Source organism: Peromyscus leucopus, chromosome 3 (assembly GCF_004664715.2).
Source record: "Peromyscus leucopus breed LL Stock chromosome 3, UCI_PerLeu_2.1, whole genome shotgun sequence".
NCBI lineage: Eukaryota > Metazoa > Chordata > Mammalia > Rodentia > Cricetidae > Peromyscus > Peromyscus leucopus.
In genome coordinates, this window is record NC_051065.1 from 58959796 (window position 1) to 58986674 (window position 26879).

General features: G+C 51.7%; 1 protein-coding gene across 2 annotated transcripts; it reads left to right on the forward strand.

Moving 5' to 3' along the window:
• Positions 1-9749: 9749 nt before the first annotated feature.
• Positions 9750-26541, forward strand: Impdh1 (inosine monophosphate dehydrogenase 1). 2 transcript variants are annotated; one of them, XM_028866226.2, is made up of 15 exons: positions 9750-10018; positions 13946-14047; positions 16935-16983; positions 19237-19338; positions 19461-19535; positions 19748-19954; positions 20107-20194; positions 21676-21875; positions 22442-22532; positions 22719-22814; positions 23613-23756; positions 23858-24002; positions 24301-24444; positions 24561-24644; positions 25777-26541. In XM_028866226.2, the coding sequence occupies exons 1-15, from the start codon at positions 9849-9851 to the stop codon at positions 25796-25798; spliced, it is 1719 nt and encodes a 572-aa protein (XP_028722059.1). In that variant the 5' UTR covers positions 9750-9848; the 3' UTR covers positions 25799-26541. The 2 variants fall into 2 exon arrangements, with proteins under 2 accessions (XP_028722059.1, XP_028722060.1); XM_028866227.2 differs by having other exon boundaries at positions 13949-14047.
• Positions 26542-26879: the final 338 nt, after the last annotated feature.

The window sequence follows — 26879 nt, forward strand, 5'->3', positions numbered from 1 at the left end:
GCAGAGGATGGTGTAGCCATGGTGAAGCAGCTGTCATGGTCTCAGTCTAGGTTTATTCTGCACCAGTGGCCCCGGCCACGGAACAGGCCTCACTGAGATAAAATCATGTACAGCTGGCTGAAGCGGGTACAGCTTACAGACTATCCAAGCTTAGTGTGTCAGGGCAGGAACATGGAGTCGGAGGAGAGAGGTCTTGGGACTGCAGTGTGCCTGGGTCCTGTCGCTTCTCATCACTCAGACGTGAACAGAAGGCAGGATAGGAGGGAGACCCAAGTCTGGGGCTTTGCGTACCTCATGTGGACCTCTGATCCCTGCCCCCATCCCCCTCTCGTCTGACCTTGCCCACCTTCTCAGTGTCTGGTACAAGCAGACAGCTCCTTGGCCTTGGGGCACTTGGGGAGAGGTAGTCCGTGGCAATCCACTTGTTTTTCTTTCTTTCTTTTTTCCTTCACTCATTCCTACTCCCACCATCATCTACTCTGTTCTAAAAGACCTCCAGTGACTCTGTCTTGCTTTTGTTTTGTTTTGTTTGACAGGTTCTCATTTTGGAACTGAGGCTCTCCTGGGATTCACTATGTAGCCCAGGCTAGCATTCAACTCCAGGCCATCATCCTGTCTTCACCTTCCAAGCTTCCGGATTACAGGAGTTGAGCACTGTGCTCTTTCTGGCTGTCTACTCTCTTCTGGCAGCACTCCAAGATGCCTCCCGTCGGGATCCCTAGAGGGTGAAGCAGAGCGGCCCCGTCAGTCCAACAGACCCGCAGTTGTGGAACAGTTCGACGGGGATCTTGGCTGCCCCTGTTTCTCAGATTTGTGCTAGCCTTCTCCGGGAGCATCGCTGTGCGTGGATCGGAGAGCTCCCAGGCTTCCCTCCCTCACTCTGCCGGGGGAGGATCTTCTCCCAGCTCCCTGCTCCGGTGATACCGCACACGCTCCTCTACACTTTCTGGCTTCTTCCTTCCCACGGCCTTGCCGCAGCATGCCAGAGCTACTCTACGCTGTTGCTGTTGCTCTGGCTGGTTCTCTCTCGCTGATGCTTCACACCTATTGCATGTCCGGACTCTGGAGTGTGGCTCCATCTTCTCCAGTCTCCCCACTTTTTGCTTGAGAACTAGTTGGATTAATACAAGTGTCCCTTCAAATAAGAGGACGGATGTTCCAAAGTAGGACAGCTGGATCTGAAACAGAAGAAAGCTTTGGATTGGGTGATGGCCCTGAAGGTTTCCTTTGGTTCCTGGTGACAGAGACACATGGCACGGGTTATCCTGGGGCGAGGCTGAGATCTGGGTAATAGGTGGACTGGCTTCTATTCTCAGCTCAGAAATGACCACAGGATCGTCTCTCAAGTTTTTTTTTTTAATTTTTTAATTTTTTTTTATTTCCATATATATATAATTTTACAATACCATTCAGTTCTACATATCAGCCATGGGTTCCCCTATTCTCCCCCCTCCCACACCCTCCCCTTACCCCCCGGCTACCCCACATTTCCACCTCCTCCAGGACAAGTCCTCCCCCGAGGACTTCGATCAACCTGGTAGACTCAGTCCAGGGAGGTCCAGTCCCTTCCTCCAAGACTGAGCCAAGTGTCCCTGCATAAGCTCCAGGTTTCAAACAGCCAACTCATGCAATGAGCACAGGACTCGGTCCCACTGCCTAGTTGCCTCCCAACCTGATCAAGCCAATCAACTGTCTCACCTATTCAGAGGGCCTGATCCAGCTGGGGGCCCCTCAGCCTTTGGTTCATAGTTCATGTGTTTCCATTCATTTGGCTATTTTTTTTTCAATAACTGAGTAAAACTGAAATTTATTATAAGCCACAGTCGTCCTAGGGACCTCCATGCTATATATATAGCCTCTATGGTTCTATGGGTTGTGGTCTGATTGTTCTTTATTTTATATCTAGAATCCACCTATGAGTGAGTACATACCATGACTGTCTTTCTGGGTTTGGGTTACCTCACTCAGGATGATTTTTTCTAGTTCCATCCATTTGCCTGCAAATTTCATACTTTCATTGTTTTTCTCTGCTGAGTAGTACTCCATTGTGTATATGTACCACATTTTTTTCATCCATTCTTCCGTTGATGAGCATCTAGGTTGTTTCCAGGTTCTGGCTATTATGAATAGTGCTGCTATGAACATAGCTGGTCTCTCAAGTTTTTAGCACTTTGGTTTTCTCCCCTGTTACAGAGGTGTGACCTGCCTGACCCCAATCTGTAGACTGTAGACTGGAGATAATTCTCACACACTAGGGTCAGCTCCCAGCCCCTGCTTCCTCATGTCTCCTTAGCGCTTCACTCATGTGTCTTTTTTTTTTTTGGTTTTTTTTTTTTTTTTTTTTTTTTTTTTGGTTTTTCGAGACAGGGTTTCTCTGTATAGCTTTGCCCCTTTCCTGGAACTCACTCTGTAGACCAGGCTGGCCTCGAACTCACAGAGATCCACCTGCCTCTGCCTCCCGAGTGCTGGGATTAAAGGTGTGCGCCACCACCACCCAGCTCATGTGTCTTCTTTGGATCATCCAATCCAAGTTGCTACCCTTAACCAAACCCCAGCTCCCTTTTAAGACTTATTCCAGACCTTTCTTCTCTGAAGACCCATCCCTGATGATTCTAGCTGGTGGTGTTGGCCTCTTCTTTCAACTTCTTTGAAGCGCATAGTTGGCTTTACCCAATAGGCATATGAATCTTTTTGTTTTGTTTTGTTCCGTTTCTGTTTTTTGAAGACAAGGTCTCTATGTAGCCTTGGCTGTCCTGGAACTCACTCTGTAGACTGGCTTCAAACTTGGATATCCACCTGCCTCTGCTTCTGCTGGGATTAAAGGTGTGTGGTGGCGGCGGCGGCGGCACCCCCCCACCCCCCCACCACCACCCGATTCAAGGCGGAGGGAGGGAGGTAGTTTCAAATTTACTGTGTATGAGAGGATGATCTTTAGCTTTGGATCCTATTGGTACAAGAGCCATCTTGTAACAGGTGGCAAGGGACAGGGACCCATGGCAAAAACTACCAGGTCCTTATTTATGTTACAGCTGGAATGAATGTTAAGAGTTAAAAGGGACTGTTACCCTCCTCGTCTGCCATGTGGTGGTGAGGGCCAGGGAGAGATGCCCTCCCTCCACCACTTGCCCCTACCTGTGGTGGGCAAGGGAGCTGACCCTCACCTTTACTGGCTGCAGTACTCAGGAAAGTGGGACCGGCACCTTGCCTGGGCAGCACAGTAGAGCTGACCCTAACAACAGGGGTGTGGGTGAACCATCCCCAAGAATGTGATTGTGGGAGATCTGGCCCCGCCCCCATCTGCCATATGGTAGTATGGGCAGGGAGAGATGTCTCCCCCCCCTCACCACCTGTGGCAGGTGGGAGAGCTGGCCCTGAGGTCCTAAGAGCAGGAGAGCTGTCCCTGCCCATCACCAGCTGCAGCACTCCGGTGAGTGGTCCCTGCACCTTGCCTGGGCAACACAGTAGAGCTGGCCCTGAAAGTGCAGGTGTGGGAGAGCCTACCCTGAGGATGTGAAAGCAGGAGAACTGTCCCTCCCCATCCCTTGCTCATCGCTGCAAGGGGTGAACTAGCCAGAGCAATGCTGGAGAGCTCACCCTGGTGGTGAGGACAAGGAAAAGATGGCGGGCTGACCAACCCTGCAACTACCCAGGCCCAGAACCAAGGTTACGAGGTGGCCCACCCCAATAACCACCCCATCTGTGATCTGCTGGACCTCGTGAAGGGTCCGGTCATGCAGACCCAAAGCTGTAGGATCTCCACAACACAGGGCAACAACAGGGTATCCAAGAAGAGTTCTAGTGAGGGCCCAGCATCTATATAGTGTAGCAGAAACCAGAGGCCTCACACCAGACCAATGGCTCTTTGAACACCAAAGAACACTTGCAAGTAAAGATATGTGTACAAAAGGGTTTACTGTGTGACTCACTGTGTCACATTACAGCTTCCATGATGAGATTGATTTTTCTTTTTCTTTTTTTTCTCTTTCAAATTTTATTTTATTTTATTGGTGGGAGGAGGTTGTAAGGGCAGAGGGTAGAGACAAAGGCATGGAGAAATGAATGGGATTGAGATGCATGATGTGAAAAACCAAAGAATAAATAAAAAAAAGTTTTTTAAAAAGGGGATGTTAAGGTTAATACCCCAAGGCCAGGAACACTATGAATGAAAGACAAAGAAGCTTTTAGCTGGGTATGAACCTAGCAGATCTGATGAGTGACAGGTCGGTGCTAAGAAGAAAGTCCAGTGTTAGAGAGCAGGCTAGCAAGCTCCCATAAGACCTAGGGAAACATGTGGGCCGTATCGCTTTATTAGACTCTTCTTCTCTTTCTTCTCCTCCTTCTACCTACTCCTCCTCTTCTTCTGTTTTATTTTTGTTGGGGGGTGTGTGTGTGTGCAGGGTCTCATGTAGCCCAGGATGGCCTTGAACTCCTGATCTTCCTGCCTCCACCTCCCCAACTGGTGAAATTATAGGCATGTACCACCATGCCTGGCTTGAATATGATCAGGATTTCCAGACAGTACTCCCTAGATGGCTAGTTCTCGGTTGTGGTGGGTTGCCCTGTGCAGTTCTAGATGCTTGGGGTCCTCTACTCACTAGACGGCAGAAATAGGCCCTCTTCTCCTCGATCATCACCATCAAAAGCATATATAGATACAGATACAGCACAACTGGCAGAGACCTTGGCTAGGATGCATGAAGTAGGCCTGGGTTCAATTCTTACTCACCACACTGGATATGGTGGTGCAGGCCTGTACCCCAGCATCTGAGAGGTGGAGGCAGGAGTACCAGAAGTTCAAGGTCATCCCTAGCTATTATATAGGGAATTTGAAGCCAGTCTGGGGCAGGGTGGTGGTGGGGTAGGTATCTCTAGACATTGTTAAGTATCCCACAGAGAACCACTGGCCTAGGCATGATTGTGAAACTCTTTTCTATGAAAGCCTCGGGCCCTCAGGCTAAGCCATCCAATGTGATTATTTTAATGAATAGTTTGATAGCAAATCACATTTGCAGCCAACAAGCTCTGGAGATAAGACAGAAACACCCCTCGGTGAGTGCTGATCTTAGTCACTACTTCTGCCCACTCAGTGTGCCTGTGTATGTGTCATTCATTTTTTTCTTATAAAATGTCTACTTCAAGGATTGACCCAACTTGTGTTCTCCTCAGAGCACCCGGCTCTTTCCACACAGCTGGCCATGCTTTTGCTCTCAGAGCCTGCCTTACACTGCATTCTGACTGCTAGTTTGCTCTCCGTCCCTAGACTCGAAGGGCCATGGCTGCTCCGTCAAAACCCATCTCTCCATTGTGCACCCAGCCTGTCTGGCACGTGTGAGGTACCAGTATACTAAGTTCAATGAACATGGAACAGAGGTGGTAATACACTGGGCTTATTGTGGGTCAGAGCTATAGAATTTAACCAAACCTTTTAACTTTACTGTAGCCTCTGCCTGGGAGCTTACTCTGCAGCCAGGAACTTTACACATCTTTGATCCTTAATCACAAAGCAACTTCATGAAACAGAATTAACCCCTTTTTAAAGATGGGGGAAATTAGGGTTCCTCTCAGCAAGGAGGCTTGGGGGAGTAAGTGGACCCCCAAGACTATCTCTTGATGACTAGAAGCTATCCTTCCCATCCCTCTCTCAAGCCCCACATGTTTATACCCTGTGACAGGGGTGTTGATAGAGCAAGAAGCACAGACGCCCATGTAGCTGTGGGCTCTGATTCAGTCTGTCTTGTCTTGCCTTTCTTCTTTACACTCAGAGACATGTATGTTGGCTCTTTTCGCATACAGAATAATAATTTTATGTGTTGGGACCAGAAAGATGACTTTGTTATGTTACAATTTAGATCCATCTGTGTTTCTTTGAGAAATCTGGAGAACCATGGAAACTATCAGATTATACAAAATCTTGTCTATAATCACTGTCTTTTTAAACAGTATTTTTACATTTATTTTACTTTTATGTGTCTAAGCATTTACCTGCATGTATGTATGTATGTACACCATGTTTGTGTACATACCTGTAGAGGTCAGAAGAAGGCATCAAATCCCCAAGATTTGGACTACAGATGGTTGTGAATCACCGTGTTGGTATGGGAATTAAACCCAGGTCCTCTACAAGAGCAACAAGTGCTCTTAAATGCCGAGCCATGTTCCAGACCCCTATAATGGTATTCTTTTTATATCTATCTATCTATCTATCTATCTATCTATCTATCTATCTATCTATCTAGTGTGTGTGTGTATGTGTGTGTGTGTGACAGGATCACTCTCTGTGTAGTCCTGACTGTCCTGGAATTCACTATGTAGATCAAGCAGACCTCAGACTCACAGAGATTCTCTTGCCTCCTCCTCTCTAGTGCTGGGATTAAAAGTTTATGCTGCCACACTCAACCTGTATTGTATTCTTGAGGTATGAGATTTCACATGTGACTAGGAATCAGAGAAAAAAAAACCACATTTTTTTTAAAATAACAAAGTCTCACTCTATAGCTCAAACAGGCCCAAAATTTGCTACGTAGCCACAGCTGACCTTGAACTCACAGTGATTTTCCTTCCTGGGCTTCCTGAAATTAAAAGTTTGAGCCATATGGCAGTTTGAATGAGAATGACCCCTGTTGGCTCCTACATTTGAATGCTTGGTCCCCAGTTAGTGGGACTCTTTGGGAAGGATTAGGAGGTGTGGTCTTGTTGGAGGAGGCATGTTGCTGGGGGCGGGCTTTGAGGTATTGAAAGCCCACACAAGGCCAGTGTCTTTCTTTCTCTTCCTGCAGCTGGCAGAGCAGGATGTAAAGCTCTCAGCTACTGCTCCAGTGCCATGCCTGTCTGCTTCCTGCCATGATGATCATGGACCAACCCTCTGCAACTGTAATCAGGCCCCCTAGTCAAATGCTTTATATTCTACGAATTTCTTTGGTCCTGGTGTCTCTTTACAGCCACAGAACAGTGACTAAGACAAGTCACCATTTCTGGCTGAGAGAAGACACCTTCCGACTCTGTGTGTGTGTGTAGAAAAGGTACCAAGAAGAACTGGGACAGCAAATGGTTCAGCAGGTAAAGATACAGCTGCCAAGTCTGATGGCTGGAGTTCAGTCCCTGGAACCTACATGGTGAAAAGGAGAGAACCAACTCCTGAAAGCAGTTCTCTGACCTCCACATGTGTACTATGGTATGAACATGCATGACCACACACACACACACACACACACACACACACATTACATACATAAATAAATAAATGTAAAAAAGGAAGGGGTAAGAAGAGGCAGAAGTTGCTAAGAGCTGAGTGGCTCAGTTGGTAGAGTGCCTGTTTAGCATGCTCAGCACCTGGGTTTTGATCCCTGTACCACATAAATCAAACAGGATGCTGTAGACCTGCATCCTCAGCACCCAGGAGGCAGGAGGACCAGAAGTTCAGGGTTATTCTTAACTATATAGCATCCTTAACTACCAGCCAAGGATACATGAGACCCTGTCTCCAAAACAACAACAACAAAATAATAAAAGAAAACAAGTCAAAAATTAAGTAAAATAAAACAGAATTAGAAACAGGAATGCCTGCATAGTTTTCTCTCAAATGCAGGTTAAATGTATAGGTGTGTATATAAACATATGTATGTGTTACTTTGTATCCTAACTTAACAAGTAAGAATCTGACCATGTGAAGCAGACTGAAAGGTCTGCTTTAGATAGGCATGGTCCACATGCCTGTAGTCACTGTACTTGGGGAGACTGAGGCAGAAAGATTATCAAGTTAATGTCTGCTTTCTTCCTTTGTCTTTTGTGGAATTGTGTCTCACAGACTAGGCAAGCACTCTGCCTCAGTATCCCCAACTCTTTTCTCACTTTTTTGAGACAGGATGTCAGTAAATTGCCTAGGCTGGTCTTGAACTTGTGCTCTTATTTGCCTCAGTCTCTGAGTAGCTGAGATCACAGTACTGCACCACCAAGTGTGGTCATAATTCTGCATTCTTTGTTTCTTTTTCTTTTTTTCTTTCTTTTTAGACAGGGTCTCACTGTTTATCCCTGACTGGAATGGAATTTGCTATATCATTCAGACTGATCTTGAACTCACAGAGATCCTCCTACCTCTGCCTCCTGAGTGTTGGGATTAAGGGCTGTCCTGGTTAGGATTTCTATTGCTGTGATGAAACACCATGACCAAAAGCAGATTGGGGAGGAAAGAGTTTATTTGGCTTATACTTCCACATTGTAGTCCATCACGAAGGAAGTCAGGAACTCAAGCAGGGCTAGAACCTAGAGGCAGGATGTGTTGCAGAGGCCATGGGGGAGTGCTGTTTACTTGTTGGAGCCTATCTAGGTTTCCTGGTGGCTTTGCTCAGCAGGTCTGCATAAAGAGGATGATTGGACCACGGGCCTGAGTACCAGCTGTTTGGAAGGGTCTACACTTGGCTGTATTGAGCAAGGGGGAGGTCTTTTGCTCCACCCCTTGGTATTGTGATAAAAAGCCCTCTGGAATAAAGTTCTGGGCTGGTGGATAAGGATCCAGGCCCCCCCTGAGGCTATCCTGTATTCCTGTCTTTCTTCTTGTTGTCTAGGTATCTCTTTCTGTCTAATATTTCTCACTTCTCCCTACCCAAGAGTACCCTGGGTCGTAAAAGTGGCGGCCGGTCTGCCACATTTACTGGCTTGCTCCGCATGGCTTGCTCAGCCTGCTTTCTTATAGAGCCCAGGACCAACCAATCACTAATTAAGAAATGCACTCCTCACCAGGCACTGAGATTAATGAGACTGCAGGTGCTCACTTCTTCAAAAGACTCAGGACCCCCCCCCCCATGCAGGGCTCTGGAAGGCAGTGAGTGAGGGTCCCTGGAGAAAGAGTGGGGGCAGCGAACTGAGCCTGATCTTAGGGAGGCACTTTCCCAACTGTGGTTTCCTCCTTTCAGATAGGGGCAGGACAGAGTGAGGTGCCAAGCGTGGAGCTGGTTTGGGTCAAGTTGACATAAAACTAGCCAGCATCAAGGCCATGATTCTGCTTCCTTGAAATGGATCTTAGTATCGCCAGATCGTCCACTATTTATCATTTGTTCCTCAGACGTTTGAATAAGTATTCAGTGTAAGAGCTGTCAGCTGTTTGTTTTCTATCTACTCCAGCTCCTCAAACAAATTGCCCTAAGGCAGTAACTCTCTTCCCTGTCTTCCTGGAGAGCTGCTCTGTAAAAGCTGACAACTAGTAACAAAGCTGAAGCAGAAAGTGTTTTCTAGGCAGCAGATGAGCAAATGTGAGTACCTTCTGTGCTCAGCCCTCAAGGGTATCCCCAGCAGGACAAGACTAGGGTCTTTTCCTTCAGGAACCAGTAGCCCATTTGTCTTCTTCGGGTAGCAGTAGAAATATCTCTCATTTGAGGTGGGTTGTCTGAATAGGTAGGCCTCGATGGAGTGCCCCCACCCCCTTGCCCAGGACTGCAGGCTGTGATTGGAAGTGCTCCAAGAGGCCATGCCTTTAGTGGTTCATAGAAGGCCTAAGAATCCTCACCTGGTTTTGCCCTCCTTGTCCTCCGATGAGGGAGGGTTCAGAGGAGGTCCTCTTCAGCTGGATCCTGGGAGAACACACTCCTTGCTCTACCTAGCCATCTGCCCATCTACTCTGAGCCTCTGTGGCGGCGCCTAGGGCTGACAGAGTGCAGTGCCAAGGGCGGAGCCCGGTGGACTCCAGGACCCCCCAACCTGCTCCGCCCTAGCCCCGCCCTCAAACACTGAGCCCCGCCTCTTGCAGCGGGCCCCGCCCCCTCCCGGGGCGGACCGGGGCTCTTAATGCCCAACCTGGCCCGGGAGCCTCCACGCGGAGAGGCTCCCGCCGCCCAGAGCTGCGGCCTCCGCATGGCATGGAGGAGCCGTTCTCACCCCCACCGGAGTCCGGGCTGCTCTCGCCGCCGCTGCAGGGAGGCGGAGCCGCCGCTGCTCCAGAGCCGGGAGCCCGGCAACACCCGGGACATGAGACCGCGGCGCAGCGGTACAGCGCCCGCCTGCTGCAGGCCGGCTACGAGCCCGAGAGGTGACGCCCAGGGCAAAGCGCGCGGGCGCATCCGGGGCGGGCGGCAGAGGAGGGCGCGGCAGCTCCGGGAGACCTGGTGGCGCTGCGGGGGAGGCCAGGGGCAAGTTCCCTCCACCGCCTGCACCTCTAACTTCCCCAGACGCAGTTAGACTGCCGTGCACCCGACTCTGGCTGGGGGATGCAGGCGGGCACTGTGCACTGTGCAGACAGTTCGGTGCTGCGTTACTCCATGGCGCAGAGGAGAGGGCGCAGGTTGTTATATCGCTCCCTAAAATTTTACCTCCGGATCCGACCTAGACTACACACTCAGCGACGCGTGGTGCAAGTGGCTCCGACCTCTGGGGTACAGATAGTGCTTGTTGGAGTCCCAGCCCAACCTTACTTCCTCCTCCCAGCTCGCTCTTCTTCCTAGAACTGTCTTCAGTAGGTGTGGGTGTCCGGACGGAGTGTCTCCCTAGGACCAGGTGAAGGGACTTGCTCTTCCTCACCAGGCACTGAGATTAATGAGACTGCAGGTGCTCACTTCTTCAAAAGACTCAGGATCCCCCCCCCCATGCAGGGCTCTGGAAGGCAGTGAGTGAGGGTCCCTGGAGAAAGAGTGGGGGCAGCGAATTGAGCCTCAAGGGAACTAGCTGAAAAAAGAGACAGCGACTAATCTCTGGCTTGTATCGCAGTTTGAAATGCAATCCCTACTGTCCTTCCGGTCCAGGGGATTTGGACTTCTTTCTCTACCCCATCTGCTGGTGCTCAGCAGCTTGGGGAGGTGACCTGGCAGCTGGGGTTTTGGGGGGAGGGTGGTCTGGGGAATTAGCCAGGTAGCTCTGCCCAGGGTCTGGCAGCTTATGTAATAACTTTTAACGGCTTTAGGGGCGACCAAGCCCAGCCCCTCTTGCTCTTGTAGGCTGGCTCTTTCGAACTGACTTAGGCTTAGACAACCCCCATCCGTTTTTCTATAATAGAAATCCAGGTGGGAGGGCTTGGGGTTATAGAGAGGTGCTACTGTGTGAGCGGAAGCAGGCCAAGGCGCTGGTGTGCTTGGGAGAAGCCGGCTAGAATGCTATTTCAGAGGTCAGACCTGGGCCCCCCAGGAGCATCCCTTTTGGGCCAGTGCCAACCCCACAGCCTCCTGCCCCCCTCCACCCATGTAAACCTAAGCCCTAGCCAGGCAGTAGGAGATTGAAAACCTGCTGGCTAGACCACCAGCTGCCTCCACCAACCTGGGGCTGTAGGGAGGGGCACGGGTTCCGTGGGAAGTGCTGGGCTTGAGTCCAGGGTTACTGCTCTCTGGCTTGAACTTGGGTGATCCATGTCCTCTTATCCCAGCTTAACAATGCTAATGTTCTCATCACCTTTTCTCCCCTAAACGTGTTTGGAAATCTTGTTCCTCTAAACAATCTCAGATCAGATAGAGTCCTCTGGGCTGCCTGCCTGAACGTCAGCGCCCTGCTGGACACTATTCCCTATTCCCACGAGCAGCTGGCTTGGACCTGCCCCCTGCCCTTGAAGCTGTGAGGTGGGGAGTCTCAGGGGACCAGCTGCCCTTCCTTGCGTTGAAGAGACCCACTGGTTGCCTGGTGTCTCCTCCCCATGGAGGAAGCAGCTGGGGAATTGCAGGAAGAGGGAGGGAGGGAGGGAAGCCAGGGGGATGGATTAAGTCTCTAGAAAAGGACAGCCTAACCCAGCCTTGAGCCTGGCAGCTTAGAGTCATGAAGAGCTCGGACATAGGTCAAAGCAGGACGGAGAGTGGGGCCCTGAAGTCTGTAATCACTGGGAAGGTGACCCTCCCCATAGCTTAGCCTGCCAGCCTCCTCTTCTAGGGCCCAAAGTCCTAGGCTGGGGCAGATGTCCCATTAAAGTTACTTGAGATAGTAGAACTCAGCTGCTCTCCTGGGCCCCAGCCTTGGCGGAACCCTGAACCAGAGGCAGTCTTGACTCTTGTGATTAGGAGTAGTGACCCACAGCAGGCTCCTTAGAAACGCAGAGACGCCACTCGGGCAGGCCATGCTCAGAGACTCTGGCTGACATGGTGGCTGTTTCTTTTCTATCTAGGAAGGGCAGTTCAGAATGACCAGGCTGCAGCCTCTGGCTGGTGTTACTGCTCTGACTTCTGGTCCTGAGAGGTTCTGGTGCTGGCTCCCTAGATGGCCTAGACTTCTAGACTAAATCTGTGACTGTTGGAGAATCAGAGGGCATTGTGGCAAGTGGATACCAATACTGACTTTGCCAAGAACTTCAGCAGTCTCCCCTCTGATGCTCCAGGGCCTCCAGAGCTCCCACCAGGACCTGTCCTTTGGGTTTAACTGGTAAAGAGGGAAGATGGGGGTCTGTTATACTACCCCCGCCCCCCAAGAGCCAAGATGACACCTGCAAATCTTCTATAATACTTCGAGCTCTGGGAGACTTTCCTTTCCCTCTGCACAGGGATGGAACAGCCCATGTTTTCCTGGCAGGGTCCCGGGGGCACCATTGGGGAGGCTGGGTACCCTAGAGAGCCTGGTGACTTGGAAGCCAGTGCTCCCCTGGGCCTGGCTGTCAACACACTGTTGAGAGGAAAACAAACCCAGCCTTCCTGGGACGGGGAGTGGAGGAGCCACACAGCCCTCAAGGCAGGAGGAAGAGTGTCTGCTGCCCATCTAGTTTTCTTCCCAGACTTGTGGGAACTTCAGGAGGCCAGGCTAGTGACTGGTGGAAGCTATTGATCTGCGAGTAACAATGACAATTCTGGTTACTTCCACCTCCCTCCGTGGGAATGGATTTGCTACCTAATCTTATTGTCTCTCGGATTGAAATCTGGGTCTTGTTAGCCACCCAGAACTGACCACCAAGTTCTTCTGTGGCATTTTTTTTTTTAATTGCCTGCCTCTGTCCCTGTTTGTATGTACACTTGTTTATGCCGGGCCCCAAGCATTTGAATCTTTCCTGTATTACTATCCCACCCCATATTACTATCCCAATTCAAAACAAACTTTCTTCCCTATAGACTAACGTACCTGGTCTCTAGACCTTTCAGGAGCTGAGGATGAGTTCTCTCTCTCTCTCTCTCTCTTCTCTCTCTCTCTCTCTCTGAGTGTGAGAGTGTGTATGAAGTCTGGGACTAGGAATAGAGCCCCTCCCCTTCTGAACTGAAGGCCTTGAGGAGACCCAATAATTGTCAATTAATAGATTGTGGAGTACATGTGCTCATTTATGAGAAATACTTTGAAGACTGCAGAGGACTCCAAAGCCTCTCAAGTGTCAAGAGGGCCATTGTTAAGAAATGCTTGCCCCTTAGGAATTGCGTGAGGTTGGAGCAAGGATAGTGGTCCAGGGCCCATCTGTGTGTTGGGGAATTGAGAGTTCCGACTGATATTTCATGGTGCGGGGGATTTTTATCAGGGTTGGGAGAATGAATACTGGGGAAGGGCAGAACCATGTTAGAGGTACCCCTAGGGTAGGTAATGAGAAACTACACCTGCCTGCTGTGGCTTTGTAGCCTGAGGGGCCCAGGCTAGGGGTGAACCCCGCGAGGTACACAGCTGGAGTTGCTTCTAGGGCGCAGGTTGGAGAGCCGCGAAGGGGGCGTGTCTCCGCTGGCCTTGCCCTCCCCTCTTTCTCTGGTCTTACATCTTGCCTGCAACCCCCGCCCTGGTCGCCAGAGCCGGGGTGCCATTGCGGGTGACCGGGGCTGGAGTGCAGCGGCGCTGGCTGTGCGAGCCGGGCAGGGCCTTTGTGCGACGAGGGGCGGAGGCAGCGGTCCCCGAAGGAGGGGCTGGGGAGGAGGGCGGCGCCCGGGGGCCTCCCTCCGCAGCCGCAGCCCCCGCCCCCGGCCCACGGCGGCAGCGTGGCCTCGGGTGCGCGTCAGCGGCGGCGGCAGCGGCGGCGGCAGCGGAGGCAGCGGCAGCGGGGTGGCCCGCGCGGGTGTTTATGTCGGGTCGCGGTGTCTCCCAGCAGCATGGCGGACTACCTGATCAGCGGCGGCACCGGCTACGTGCCCGAGGATGGGCTCACCGCGCAGCAGCTCTTTGCCAACGCCGACGGCCTCACCTACAAGTAAGCACAGGCATTGGCCCCACCTGGGTGCGCGCACCGCCGCCCGGCGGTCCCCGGCCTCCGCCCCACACGTGCACGGCTGTCCCTCGCTGACGCCCTAATGCCCTCACCCAATAAGAGTGACTTGGGGCCAGTGGGGGGCTGGGCAAGGGAAGGAAGGAGGCTCGCGCCAAGAATAGAGAGGGACGTGGCACAGCGACATCACTGCCCAAGGAGCCTTGACTGATAGCTGGCTAGATCGGAGGCCACCCTGCCCCCTTGCTCTTCTCCTGAGGATCTTGGCCACCCTGGAGAGGCCTTAGGACCTGCGGGAAGTGGCCGTTCTAGGGAGACTTAAACCATCAGGATCCAGGATGCCCTCCTCCCTTAAGCCTCACTGTGAAATCAGAGAGGTCCCAGGATCCCATCTCAGGCAGCCGGTTGAATAGTAGCCCCCAGGAGGAGCCCCACTGGGCAGTAGGGCTTTCTTTCCGTGACCAGTCCATCTCTCCTTCCATATGCTTCTACCTGCCCACAGGGCGGGACTGGTGCCCTCCGTGAATATTCCGTGCCTACCCCTCAAGCCCACTCCACGTGGCATGTTGGAGAAAGATAGAGACCTACCTGTCTGCCTCCAGCTTAGTTTGCATTTTCCTGTGGGCCCTAGGCCAGTTCTCCCTGCAGGCCTGGCACTAACTGTGCCTCCAGGCTGCAGGACGATGTCCCTGCCAGGAAGGAGCATCAGAACCCTTGATTGGGGCAGAGTAGTGCCGGAGAGCCAATAGTATCTGTGGTCTGTCACCTGTCATCTCTACCATGGCTCACAAGCATTCCTGTTTTTGGCACTCAATTCCCGTCACTCCCGAGGAGGGTGCCCTCCTGCCTGCCCACAGGTGAGGAATGATTATATCTAGGAAATGCTAGTAGGCCTCAGACTCCAGTGTTTCTTCTCTGGCCTCTAAGTGATCCACAAGGGAGGTCAAGGTGGGGTAAAAATGCTTTGCTGCTTTGGTGGTCTTTGATGATGAAAGGGGGGCTAGACCTTCGATAGGATTTCTACTGGTCTTCTAGGGAAGTTTGCAGGACAACTCAGTTTCTTCCTAGGCCTGGCAGCATATTAATCACAGTACTCATATCTGCCCTGTGACTTTTGTTTCTTGCACAGGAAGTGCCCCCTGCTTTGCTTAGCTGGGCTCCGAGTGTCTCTGAAGTGTGGGGCATTTGCTTGGGAGTGTGTCCATCAAGGCTTGCTCTGACTTCAAGAAGGCTGCCCACAGCATCATTGGCCTGTGGCAGTGTGTACCTAGAGTACCACATGGGCCTGTTCCTCCTTCCTAGGCTTCACCCGACTGTTAGCACATTCCTGTTGACAGCTGCTGTGCTCTGACTGGTCCTGATGGTGTGGACTTCTGGCTCTCCTCTCCCATATGTGTTGGTTGCTCCTGCCCCAGCGACTGCTCTGTCAGAACATGCCCTGAGCTCTGCTCTCTGGGGTCCCTCCAGCTGCTTTGAACCTTGTATGACTCAGCAGCAGCCTCAGCCCTGTGGTGTGCTGGCTTGTGCTTGGGTCATATTGCATTGCACACTTAGGTTCAGATTCTGTGTTTTCTTTTTATCTTACGGTGCTGGGAATCAAGCCTGGGACCTTGCGTATAATAGGCAAATGCTCTATTGCTAAGTTACACCATCAACCTAGATTCTCTGAGGGTTTTGTGTGTGTGGGGGGAGGGTTGCTATTGCTGTTTTGTTTTTGTTTGAAACAGGCTTTTGTGTAGACCAGACTGACCTTAACCCCCATCCTTCTGCCTCTACCTTCCTAAATGATGGGATTATAAGAATGAGCCCCCACACCCAGGTTCTGTTTTCTGTGTTGAGTTATTGTTTGCTTTTGTGAGGACTAAGAAGGTTATTTTTTTGTTTTGTTTTGTTTTTGAGACAAGGTTTCTCTGTGAAATAGCCCTGGCTGTCCTGGAACTCACTCTGTAAACTAGGCTGGCTTTGAACTCACAGAGATCTGCCTGCCTCTGCTTCCCGAGTGCTAGGATTAAAGGTGTGCACCACCAATGCCTGGCGAAACAGTGTTTTTTTTTTTTTTTTACTTTGCATCATCTTTTTAATTTACATTTATTTATTTACCTTGTTTGTATGTATGAAAGAGAGAAGACACGCTAGCATGTGGTATGACATGCATGTGGCAGTCTGAAACAGTATTTTTATGTACTACTGGCTGGCCTGGAACTTACTTTATAGACCAGGCTGGCCCCAGACTCAGAGATCCATTTGCTTTTGCCTGAGTACTGGATGCTGGAATTAAAGGCATGCATCACCACACCTGTTAAAATAGAAATCTCAAACCAGGCATGATGGCACATACCTGTAATCTCAGCAGGCTGAGGCAAGAGGATCTTAACTTCAAGGTCATTTTAGCTAATATAGTGAAATACTGTTTAAAAGGGAGAAAGAAGGAGGCCAGGTGTGGTGGCACATGTCTCTAATTACATCACTCAAAGAGAATGAGCTCGGTATTATAAAGCAGAAAACGCAGCCAGCCTGGGCTACACAAGACCCTGTCTTGGAAAATAAATAAACAGAATTAAAAAACAGCAGATTAAGCCAGTCTTCAAAGGCATGCATTCTGTCTACTGTGTGTGACCATATAGAGGACCTCTGTGTCCTTTCACAAACTCTGGGTGACCTCCAGATTCATAGACCTGCTTTTTTTGAGGTGGAAGCCATCAGGACATCGTGGGGGTGTGGTGAGGAAGGTTCCCGATGAGGGGACAGCCGGGTCAGTGGATTCCAGTCTCCCCTCCCTCTACCCGTCCCCACACTGCCGTTAACCCTAGGATGACAGACCCTGCTCCTTTTGAGCGTCCCACCCACCAGTCCTTCTCATCTGTCTTCACAGCGACTTCCTGATCCTTCCAGGATTCATAGACTTCATAGCTGATGAAGTGGTAAGCACTCTTCCTTTGACTCTGGGAGGACAGATTGTGGGAGACGCTTTCCTTGGGAATGTGCTGTGGCTATTACCCTTATTGTCGTGGGAGGAACTGGCACCCAGGGCAAAGGATTAGCCTCGACTAATATTGAATTCCAGGCCAGTCTGAATTAGGAGACCAAAAAGAATAGTAAAGAGGAGAGGGAAGGATGGAGGGAGGAGAGGGGAGGGGAGGCCAAGGCCAAGAGACACTGGGAGCACAGTGAAGTGGGTCCTAGGGGACAAGGCTGGAGGCATGGGGAGGGCCAGGAAGGCACCTATTAGCCATGTTGGAACATAAATGGCTAAGGGTCCAGGCACATCCTCTAGCTGGCTGATGTGGGTCCTAGGTTCCCTTCCTCGCAATGGAATATGGGCTCAGCCCTTTATCTGATGGAGTGTCTGGGCTGTGGGGAGATCCTGGAGAGTCTTGAGTGGCAGGCTCACACAGGTTTAGAGGATGCTCTGTCACCAAAGAAGCTGGAGCGTAGGCTCAGAAAAGGCCCTGTGAGGAGAGAAGTTGGGAGTGGCTGCTTTATTATATAGACAATGAGGATCGGCTGTTGTCTGAAATGCTGAGCAAGGACTGTACTCTAAAATTATGGGCACTGAATACAGTGTTCAGTGATTGGGCACTGACCCATAATGGACAGAACTGGCAAGAGGGTTTGAAGGAGTAGGACTGAGGTAGGGGGATGGGCAGGGAGGACTTTGGACACATTCAAGCAAACACAATGCTTTGCTTTCCACAAGGGGCTAGCAATGAGCCAAATCAATGAATAATTAGGAGTCTGAGAAGTCAGGTTAGGAAAAAGTGCAGTGGTTCTGTCTTGGATTCGTGTCCATTTTAAACACCCATTCCTGTTCTTATTTCTGTTTGTTCTTGTCCATTCTCACGAAAAGCCTGAGTGAGGGCCTGCATGTGCCTAGATCATTCATATACTGGGGAAACTCAGCCTGTGTGTATAGAGCTGACCCAGACAGATTTTTGGGGGGAAATTTGAGCTATTCTGGTTGTTCCCTTCTGATAGCAATCAGGAAGGCTTCTTGCTCTGGCCTCTTAGTTTAACCAAGTTTACTGAGCATCCTGGCTTTGTGCCATATGCTGGTCTGGCTGATGGAAAGAGCTAGAGAGACATCTGCCTAGCCTGAAGGGTCTCCTCGTCCTATGGCCTCTTGTCAGGAAGGTGGTGACTGCTGTGGCATGGGGGAAGAGAGGGTGTGATTCTGTAGGCACGGGCCCAGGTTTCTGAGCACACTCTGTGATGTACTTCAGGGGCTGGTAAGGCTCCAAAGTTTTAAACCAGGATCTGTTTGGAGGGTTTGGGGACTAGATCAGTAGTTATTGGCCTGAATCTCAGAAGAGTCCATGATGTCTAGCCTTATATACCATGTGTAGGCAGACGACCTGCAAATGTGTTTAGGTGGAGTGTTTCTTATCCAAAATACTCAAGACCAAGTGTTTTTAGATTTTTAGATTTGATTTTTTTTTGGAACATTTGCATATGTTTAGTGAGAAGTCTTGGGAATAGATCTAAATCTAACCCAAAATTCATTTATATTGTATATACACCTTACACGAAGGTAATCTTATACAGTCTTTTGTCTGCATTTGAAGGTGACCTGTCTGTCATATGAGGTCAGGTGTGGAACACTGTACTTGGATCATGTCAGTACTCAAGACACTTTAGGTTTTAAAGCATTTTAGATTTGGGATCTTCAGATTAGGGATGTGCATCCTGTGTTAACTATCCTAACCCCTGTCTTGAGCTCTGGACCCTTAGCCATTTATGTTCCAACATGGCTAATAGGTGCCTTCCTGGCCCTCCCCATGCCTCCAGCCTTGTCCCCTAGGACCCACTTCACTGTGCTCCCAGTGTCTCTTGGCCTTGGCCTCCCCTCCCCTCTCCTCCCTCCATCCTTCCCTCTCCTCTTTACTATTCTTTTTGGTCTCCTAATTCAGACTGGCCTGGAATTCAATATTAGTCGAGGCTTATCTTATCTTCCTGCCTCATCTCGGGATTATGAACCTGGTGCTTGTGGCTTTCATCTCCACTGAGATGACCTTGTCCATGTACCGCACATCTTCTGTCATTCTAAGTGGAATGGGCAGCTCTCTGAGAGCTGTACTGCTCACTGGTGTGCCCTCAGGGCCTGTCCTATGCAGGATATAGATGCTGGCGAATGTTTGTTCAGTGCTGATAAAAACCCTTCATGCTTCCTTTCCTAGGACTTAACATCAGCCCTGACCCGGAAGATCACACTCAAGACACCGCTGATCTCTTCTCCCATGGACACCGTGACAGAAGCTGACATGGCCATTGCGATGGCTGTGAGTCTCTTGGCCTGGGTGGGGACTCCAGGGCAGGGGGACTGGACAGGAATGGGCTGTGCAAAGGGACAGGACAGAGGAGGCTAGCCCTTGGCTCTTACTGTACTTTCTTTCTATTCCAGCTCATGGGAGGAATTGGTTTCATTCACCACAACTGCACCCCAGAGTTCCAGGCCAATGAAGTACGGAAGGTCAAGGCAAGTACTGGTCCCATCCTCAAAAGGATGCATCCTGCTTCATCCTCAAGCTGGCTGATGTGGTTCCTAGGTTCCCTTCCTCACAATGGAATATGGGCTCAGCCTAACAAGGGCTCTGGCTTCTCAATGGCACACCAGGGTCCCCTTTGTCCCTGGTGGCCAGGCTACATGCCACCTCTGGATTTCTTGCAGCTCTTTTCTTCTGCCTACAGAAGTTTGAACAAGGCTTCATCACAGACCCTGTGGTCCTGAGCCCTTCACATACCGTGGGCGATGTGCTGGAGGCCAAGATCCGACATGGCTTCTCTGGCATCCCTATCACCGCTACCGGCACCATGGGTAGCAAGCTGGTGGGCATCGTTACCTCCCGAGACATCGACTTCCTCGCTGAGAAGGACCACACCACCCTGCTCAGTGAGGTGCTTGCAGGGCAGGGAACGCAGAGCTGCAGCCCAGAGGGAACTCCACCCTCAGGGGTCCCAGACTGGTGCCTGTGACCAGGGACCATAGGGAGGCCTGGCTCCTTCTCTCTCACCTGCCAACCTGCAGGCAAATGTTCCTGGCCCCACAGGTGATGACGCCACGGATCGAGCTGGTGGTGGCTCCAGCAGGTGTGACATTGAAAGAGGCAAATGAGATCTTGCAGCGCAGCAAGAAAGGTACCGGGGAGTAGACATCCCAGCCCCCGCTTCCTCTACAGCAGGACTCCATTATTTCCCAGCCTTTCATGTTGGCCCAGTAATGACATTAGGTCTTGGGAAAAACTTGAATAACCCTAGGCAGCATGGAGCAGGATCCCTGATACTCTGCTCCTGGCTTACAGAAATGCATTCCTAATTCAGTGTCTTCCTGGTATGTTTTCCCCCAACTAGTCCTGAGAGGTGCTTGTCATAATAAAAGAACTTCCTGTTCTCCAAAAGTCTGGGAAAGGGCTGAGTTTGCATTTCATGTGGCCCCGGGTTCTATCCCTCAGAAAACAAAAAATCTGGGCAGTGCTACTTTGTACATCTCCCGTGCTGTGTAGAAGAATCAATTGTACATGAGAGCCAGCAAGGTGGATCAGTGAGTGGGTAAGGACACTTGCCACCAAGCCTGATGACCTGAGTTCTATCCCAGGGACCCAGATGTTGGAAGGAGGGACACACAAGCAGTTTAAAAAGGAAATACACACAGGGTACAGCACAGCACGCACACACAAACCATTTAAAAAGGAATTGCACACGGGAGCAGGGCACGGTGACGTAGCCTCTAGTCCCAGCACTTCAGAGGGAGAAGCAGGAGGATTTTAAGTCCAAGGCTACATATAATAAGACCTTGTCTCAAAAGATTACCCTTTTGGGCTGGAGAGATGGCTCAGAGGTTAAGAGCACCGACTGCTCTTCCAGAGGTCCTGAGTTCAATTCCCAGCAACCACATGGTGGCTCACAACCATCTGTAATGAGATCTGGCGCCCTCTTCTGTATACATAATAAATAAATCTTAAAAAAAAAAAAAAAAAAAAAAAGATTACCCTTTTAACCAGGCATGGTGGCATGTGCCTTCAATCCCAGCACTCAGGAGATAGAGGCATGTGGATATCTCTGTAACTTTGAGGACAGCCTGGTCTACATACTGAGTCCCAGGATAGCCAGAGCTATGTAGTGAGACCCTGTGTCAAAAACCAAAAAAAAAAAAAAAGAAAGAAAAAAAACTTACCAATTGGCTTCTCAAAGTCACAATAAGTCCTGCAGTTAAATTTATTTGATAGGGAAATTGTATAACTTTCACTACCTCCCTGGGGGCTATTGCTTCCCCTGTGGAGAGTTTTTGTGGTTTGTAATAGGCAGGGAAGACCCATGTCCCTCCCTCAGGTCAAACAGTCTCACATAGTGCCTTGTCTGGGTCCTTTTGCTGTGACTGGCCCTGCAGGTGAGATGTTGCCTGAGCTCAGGGGTCAGGGTACCATCCAGGCACCAGGACAGGAAGAGCCTTAGGAATTTGCTTGCTAGGGAAGGCTCTTTGCTTCCTGTCCCTTGGGAAGAGGTCCAGAGGTGGGTGCTGTCGCCTAGTGGCTGATTTGGTTACTTCAGTGGTCTCTGGATCCATTTTCATCCCATCCTCCTGTCCACCCTGACACCTGCTTCTCTTTCCTCCTGGCCAGGGAAGCTGCCCATAGTCAACGATCAAGATGAGCTGGTAGCCATCATTGCACGCACAGACCTGAAGAAGAACAGAGACTACCCTCTGGCCTCCAAGGACTCCCACAAACAGCTGCTGTGCGGGGCAGCTGTGGGTACCCGCGAAGACGACAAGTACCGCCTGGACCTGCTCACTCAGGCTGGCGCTGACGTCATAGTGCTAGTAAGGAGGGGGTGGGCTTCTGTGCATCAGGCTCGTGAGTCCTGGACACCCTGCCGAGCCTTTGCCACCCACCTCACTTTTCTTTCTGCTTCTCTGCTGTCCGAATTAGGCTAATCGTAGAGCCCAGAACAAACTGCGCTCTCCCTACATCTAAGTTTATTTACCCTTTATAATTACAGCTCACATTCACTAAGAGGCCCCCACTGGCCAGGCAGCAGCTCCTTGAGTTACAGTTGTCATTCCTAGTGATGAAACAGGCTCAGAGTAGTTCAGTGATTTCACTTGGCCAGTGAGTTGGCAGGCTCATAATATCTGTTTGTCATGGGAATGGACTTGGACAGGAAGTAGGAACGGTATGCACCTATGAGTTAATGCAGGGTGTTTGTTAAACTTTATGGCAGGCAAAGCAGGCCCTTCTGAGAGAATCCTCTAAGAGTTGTCGAAGTAACTTTCCAGAAAAAGAATGAATACTCTGGTTCCTAATTCCTATGGTTTCAGGGGTTCGTCCTCCTGCAGCGAGGGGAGAGTTGGCTGTCTGGCCTGAGCTTTTCTGTCCCTGTCCACAGGATTCATCCCAGGGGAACTCAGTGTATCAGATTGCCATGGTGCACTATATCAAGCAGAAGTACCCCCACCTCCAGGTGATTGGGGGAAATGGTGAGTGCAGGGTAACCCTTCTCAGTTCTTCTGAACTCCTGGGCAGTGATGTCCCAGGCAAAGGGGTGACATGGGCTTGGCCTAGCACTTTAGGTTGGGGGAGATAGAACAAGACCCTAGGATGTTCCTGGGCAGGGTGGGGACGCGCTATCCTCACATTCCTCTGTCTGCTTCCTCCATCCCCAGTGGTGACAGCAGCCCAGGCCAAGAACTTGATAGATGCTGGTGTGGATGGGCTTCGTGTGGGCATGGGCTGTGGCTCCATCTGCATCACCCAGGAAGGTGGGTACCCACAGGGGAGGGAGGAGGGCCTGCCAGTTAGAACCACCCTGGTCCATGATGGCCTCACAGGCTCACTTTCTTTCTGTAGATACATGAGTGTCTGCTCCACTGAGGCTTTCTCAGGAACATGGGTTCGGGATGGCCCATGCCCAAGCTTTACCCTGTCTTGGGATAGCTGTGGGAAGAGGCAGGTGGTGTAGACAGATGAGGGCATGTAAGTTTTTGGAGTAGACCAACCTGCTTTTCAGACCTGGTTGTGGAGACTCTGTCTGGAGGTCCAAGGTTGGTGTTACACTTTTCTATAAGGTGTGTGTTGGAAGACAGCTGAGGGCTTGGATTGCATTTGTGACCAGATCATGCCTAAGGTATGAAGAAAACATGTCTCCGAACATCTAGGGATATACACCCACACTGCCATGTGTAATAGTAGAGTGGAACCCTAAGGGGGGGAGGGAGAGAGAGAGAAGGAATAGGAGAGCAAAACCAAAGGTGGCCATAAGAACCCAACTCTGGGATTAGCTGCTAGTGCAGAGGACTCCATCACAGGGAGCTGTACCTTCCCAGTAGCTAATGTTAGAGACCACCACTCTTGAGGTCCTGTTTTCTGGAGGCTGGCACTGATCCCCTGATCCATATCTCTTATGATGCTGTTGGTGGTGGGTGACTTAGGTACCCAGAATGACATCTCCCCTGCTTGTTACTATTACTGCCTTAGACCTCAGAAACATCATCTCTCCCCATCCCTTCTCCATGAGTGGTGATAGACCACTGACTCATATCTGTCCCGTGCATCCCCAGTGATGGCCTGTGGCCGACCCCAGGGCACTGCCGTCTACAAGGTGGCTGAATATGCCCGGCGCTTTGGGGTACCAGTAATAGCTGATGGTGGCATCCAGACCGTGGGCCACGTGGTCAAGGCCCTGGCACTTGGAGCCTCCACAGGTGAGGGGGAGCACTTTGGATTGGGCAGGTGGGGTTGAGAGCCAACGGGACAGTTGGAATAGGAGGCATTGGCATTGATCCCTCCACCTCGACCTCTGTAGTGATGATGGGATCCCTGCTGGCTGCCACCACGGAGGCCCCTGGTGAATACTTCTTCTCAGATGGGGTGAGGCTTAAGAAGTACCGGGGCATGGGGTCTCTGGATGCCATGGAGAAGAGCAGCAGCAGCCAGAAACGATACTTCAGGTTTGTCTTCATGCTCTTGAACTCCTCCAGGCCCTGGACCTCAGATGTCAGCCATCCTAGTACCCCAGTTTTAGAAACTTACACACACGCATTAGTGGCAGATGCAGTCTGACCTGATCAGAGCCTGGGATACTTGACCTGGAGGCCACCTTGTCTCTGCTGTTGCCTAGTATGTGGCTGCAGCTGCTGTGGGGATCCTCCTGGGTGGTATCCTTTCTGACGGTACCCTGGAGAGGTGGGGTGGGGTCCTCTGAGCCTTGGATCTCTGGGCTCAGCCTCTTCACCCTCCTCCATGCAGTGAGGGGGATAAGGTGAAGATCGCACAGGGTGTCTCGGGCTCCATCCAGGATAAAGGCTCCATTCAGAAGTTTGTGCCCTACCTCATAGCGGGGATCCAGCATGGCTGCCAGGATATTGGGGCCCAAAGTCTGTCTGTCCTGCGGTGAGTGTTGTAACTTGAGGGGGCAGCAGAGGGACTTGGGAGGTGTCCCTCGTTCTTCCTCTTTTTCTTTTTTGTCTGGGGGTGTTCCTGACCTATTCACCTGCCCACCTCCCCAGATCCATGATGTACTCAGGAGAGCTCAAGTTTGAGAAGCGGACCATGTCGGCCCAGATCGAGGGCGGCGTGCACGGCCTCCACTCGTAAGTTGGTGGCAGCCGCTGGCTGACGCTGTGTTGGACAGATTCAAAGCCCCAAGGTCCCAGGGGCCGTGTGGCCTCTCTGTCACCCTGTCTACAGGGCCCAGTTCACCCTTGAACCTTGCCGTGGTACCCTCACTCACGCAGGCTGGCTGCTAGCCCCCTCCGGGCTCCTTAGATCTTGCTTGCTCAAGAAGCTTGGTGGCTGGTAGCAGGGGCTGACGGTGCTGGGCTCTTGCTGGTGGTGGCCCCAGGCAGGCAGGCAGGCAGAAAATGGGGGCGTGCCCCCTGTGGTGGGGAGACGGGCAGAGAGACGGATGGCAGGCCCCGTGCTGGCGGCGTGACTGGGTTGGGGGCAGAGCTGGTTGGCAGCTGCAGCTGTAGACACGCATATCCCGCCCTGGTCAAGAGGACACGCCCCCCTAAGCGTAGGCGGGCATCTAACTTGTCTCTCTTTCTGCCCCGCCCTCCCGTAGCTATACATTTCTGCCGTGTAAGTAACTGCGCTGCCGGGGCCAGCCGTAGAGTAGAGTAGGGGCAGTCTGGGTGGGCCGTGGGCTGGGAGAGTGGGAAGTGGGCGGGCGGTAGTGCTGGACTGTAATCCTGGGACCTAGACCCAGTTGGACCCTTCTGGTCCGAATTCCCAGCAGCATGGCGGAGGAGCCCAACCAAAGCCCCTCATCCAACCAAAACATAAGTCTCACTCTGAGGAACCAAGAGATGACAAGCCAGGGGCTACCCCGTTATGAGGGGCCTGAGTCACCGTTCGTGGGGGGGGGCGCACAGTGGAAACGGGGCACCAAAGGTTGAACTAGTTAAAACCTGCTCCATGAGGATGGCTGTGCTTCCCTGAGCTGTCTCCCCCTCCTGGGCACCGAGGACAGCCCACTCAGGTGTGGCAATGGCTGGAAGGAGCGTGGCTCTCTCTGTGGGACTGGCCTGGTTTTTCAGGGAGCCCTGGCCAAAGGAAGACAGAGGTCCAGGGCCACCTCTGCCTCTTCTAGCCCCCTGGCTGAGAGGCAAGCTCCGTAGCCCCTCGCCCTCTCCCAAATCTGGGGGGCCTTGGGCGAGAGGATGCTGGGAAGGGAGTAGGGCCTACACACGTTCTCTTAGTTCCCTTACTTTGCCTTCGCAGTTACGAGAAGCGGCTGTACTGAGGACGGCAGTGGAGTCCACGGCAGTGGAGGGAGCGAACCCCGGGGTCCCACTCCAGGAACAGCCTCCCTCCATAACTGAGTGGTCCACGGATTTGCACTACGGGTTCCCCAGCTCCTTTCCAGGGAGAGGAGTGGAGTCCCTGAGGGGACTGTGGCCCTTCTCTGGGCAACCCCACAGAGTCAGGTAGCGCTCCCTGTGCCAGGCTGCCCCCGTGAGCTCCTCTGGGCTCCCCCCTCTGCAGCCCCCGAGCCCAGCCAGCCTTGGCTCTCAGGCCCTGTGCCTGCCTCAGGTCTTCCTCGCTGCAGCCTGCTCTGGCCTAATGTCCACCTCTGACCCCTGGGGAAGGCGGCCCCTCCTGGCTTCTCCCATAGGGCACCTCTCTCGCTGCCCCCTTCCCCCCAGGAAATGGTGCTCTCCTGACCCTGCCTCTGGCCCATCCCTGGACTGCTGTCCTCAGCCATGTGGCACTTTGGGTCCCGGACCTAGGCCAGGGGGAGGTCTCTGCCCCCTTCCTCTGGCTCGAGGCTCCCATGGGCCCTGCTCTCAGCCCACTACCCCATCTCTGAACCGGGGGAGGGCCTGATTAGGACCACCTGCCCTTCATTCCTGACTCACCATCGTCCCCCAGGTGTACCATCCCTGCCCTCTCCTCTCAGCTGCAGTTGAAGGCTTTAACTTTGCACACTTTGGGGTCACAATTGCATCATTGTCTATTAAATAATCAGACTACATCAAGCAGTTATCGATGCCTCTGCCATCCTCTTTCTGTCCTTTGACCACAGGGTGGCTGGCCTCTGTCCTGGTAGTGACTGGGAGTTCCATCAGGGCCTGGCCTCTCCAGGAGGATGAGGAGGGGATACCATACTTGAGGGTGTACCATATGATTGGTGGGCCATATGATAGGAAGTCTCCCAGGCCCAAGGAAGCTGTCTAGCAGCTCCTGCAACTGAGAAGTATCACAGAAGGGTTTGGTACAGCTCCCACAGAAACCTTGAACAGATGAGGGTAGGGTATGGAGGGGGCCCTGACCACTCAAGACCTATGACCTCACCAGTGGAACAAGGCAGATAGATGGGTGAA

What these genes read in the sequence shown, in the direction of transcription:
- Impdh1 (XM_028866226.2), top strand. Translation starts at nt 9,849, where the DNA reads ATGGAGGAGCCGTTCTCACCCCCACCGGAGTCCGGGCTGCTCTCGCCG. An exon ending in GCCGACGGCCTCACCTACAA is followed by an intron (nt 14,048 to 16,934) that starts GTAAGCACAGGC and finishes CTGTCTTCACAG; the next exon opens with CGACTTCCTGATCCTTCCAG. An exon ending in CAAAGTCTGTCTGTCCTGCG is followed by an intron (nt 24,445 to 24,560) that starts GTGAGTGTTGTA and finishes CCACCTCCCCAG; the next exon opens with ATCCATGATGTACTCAGGAG.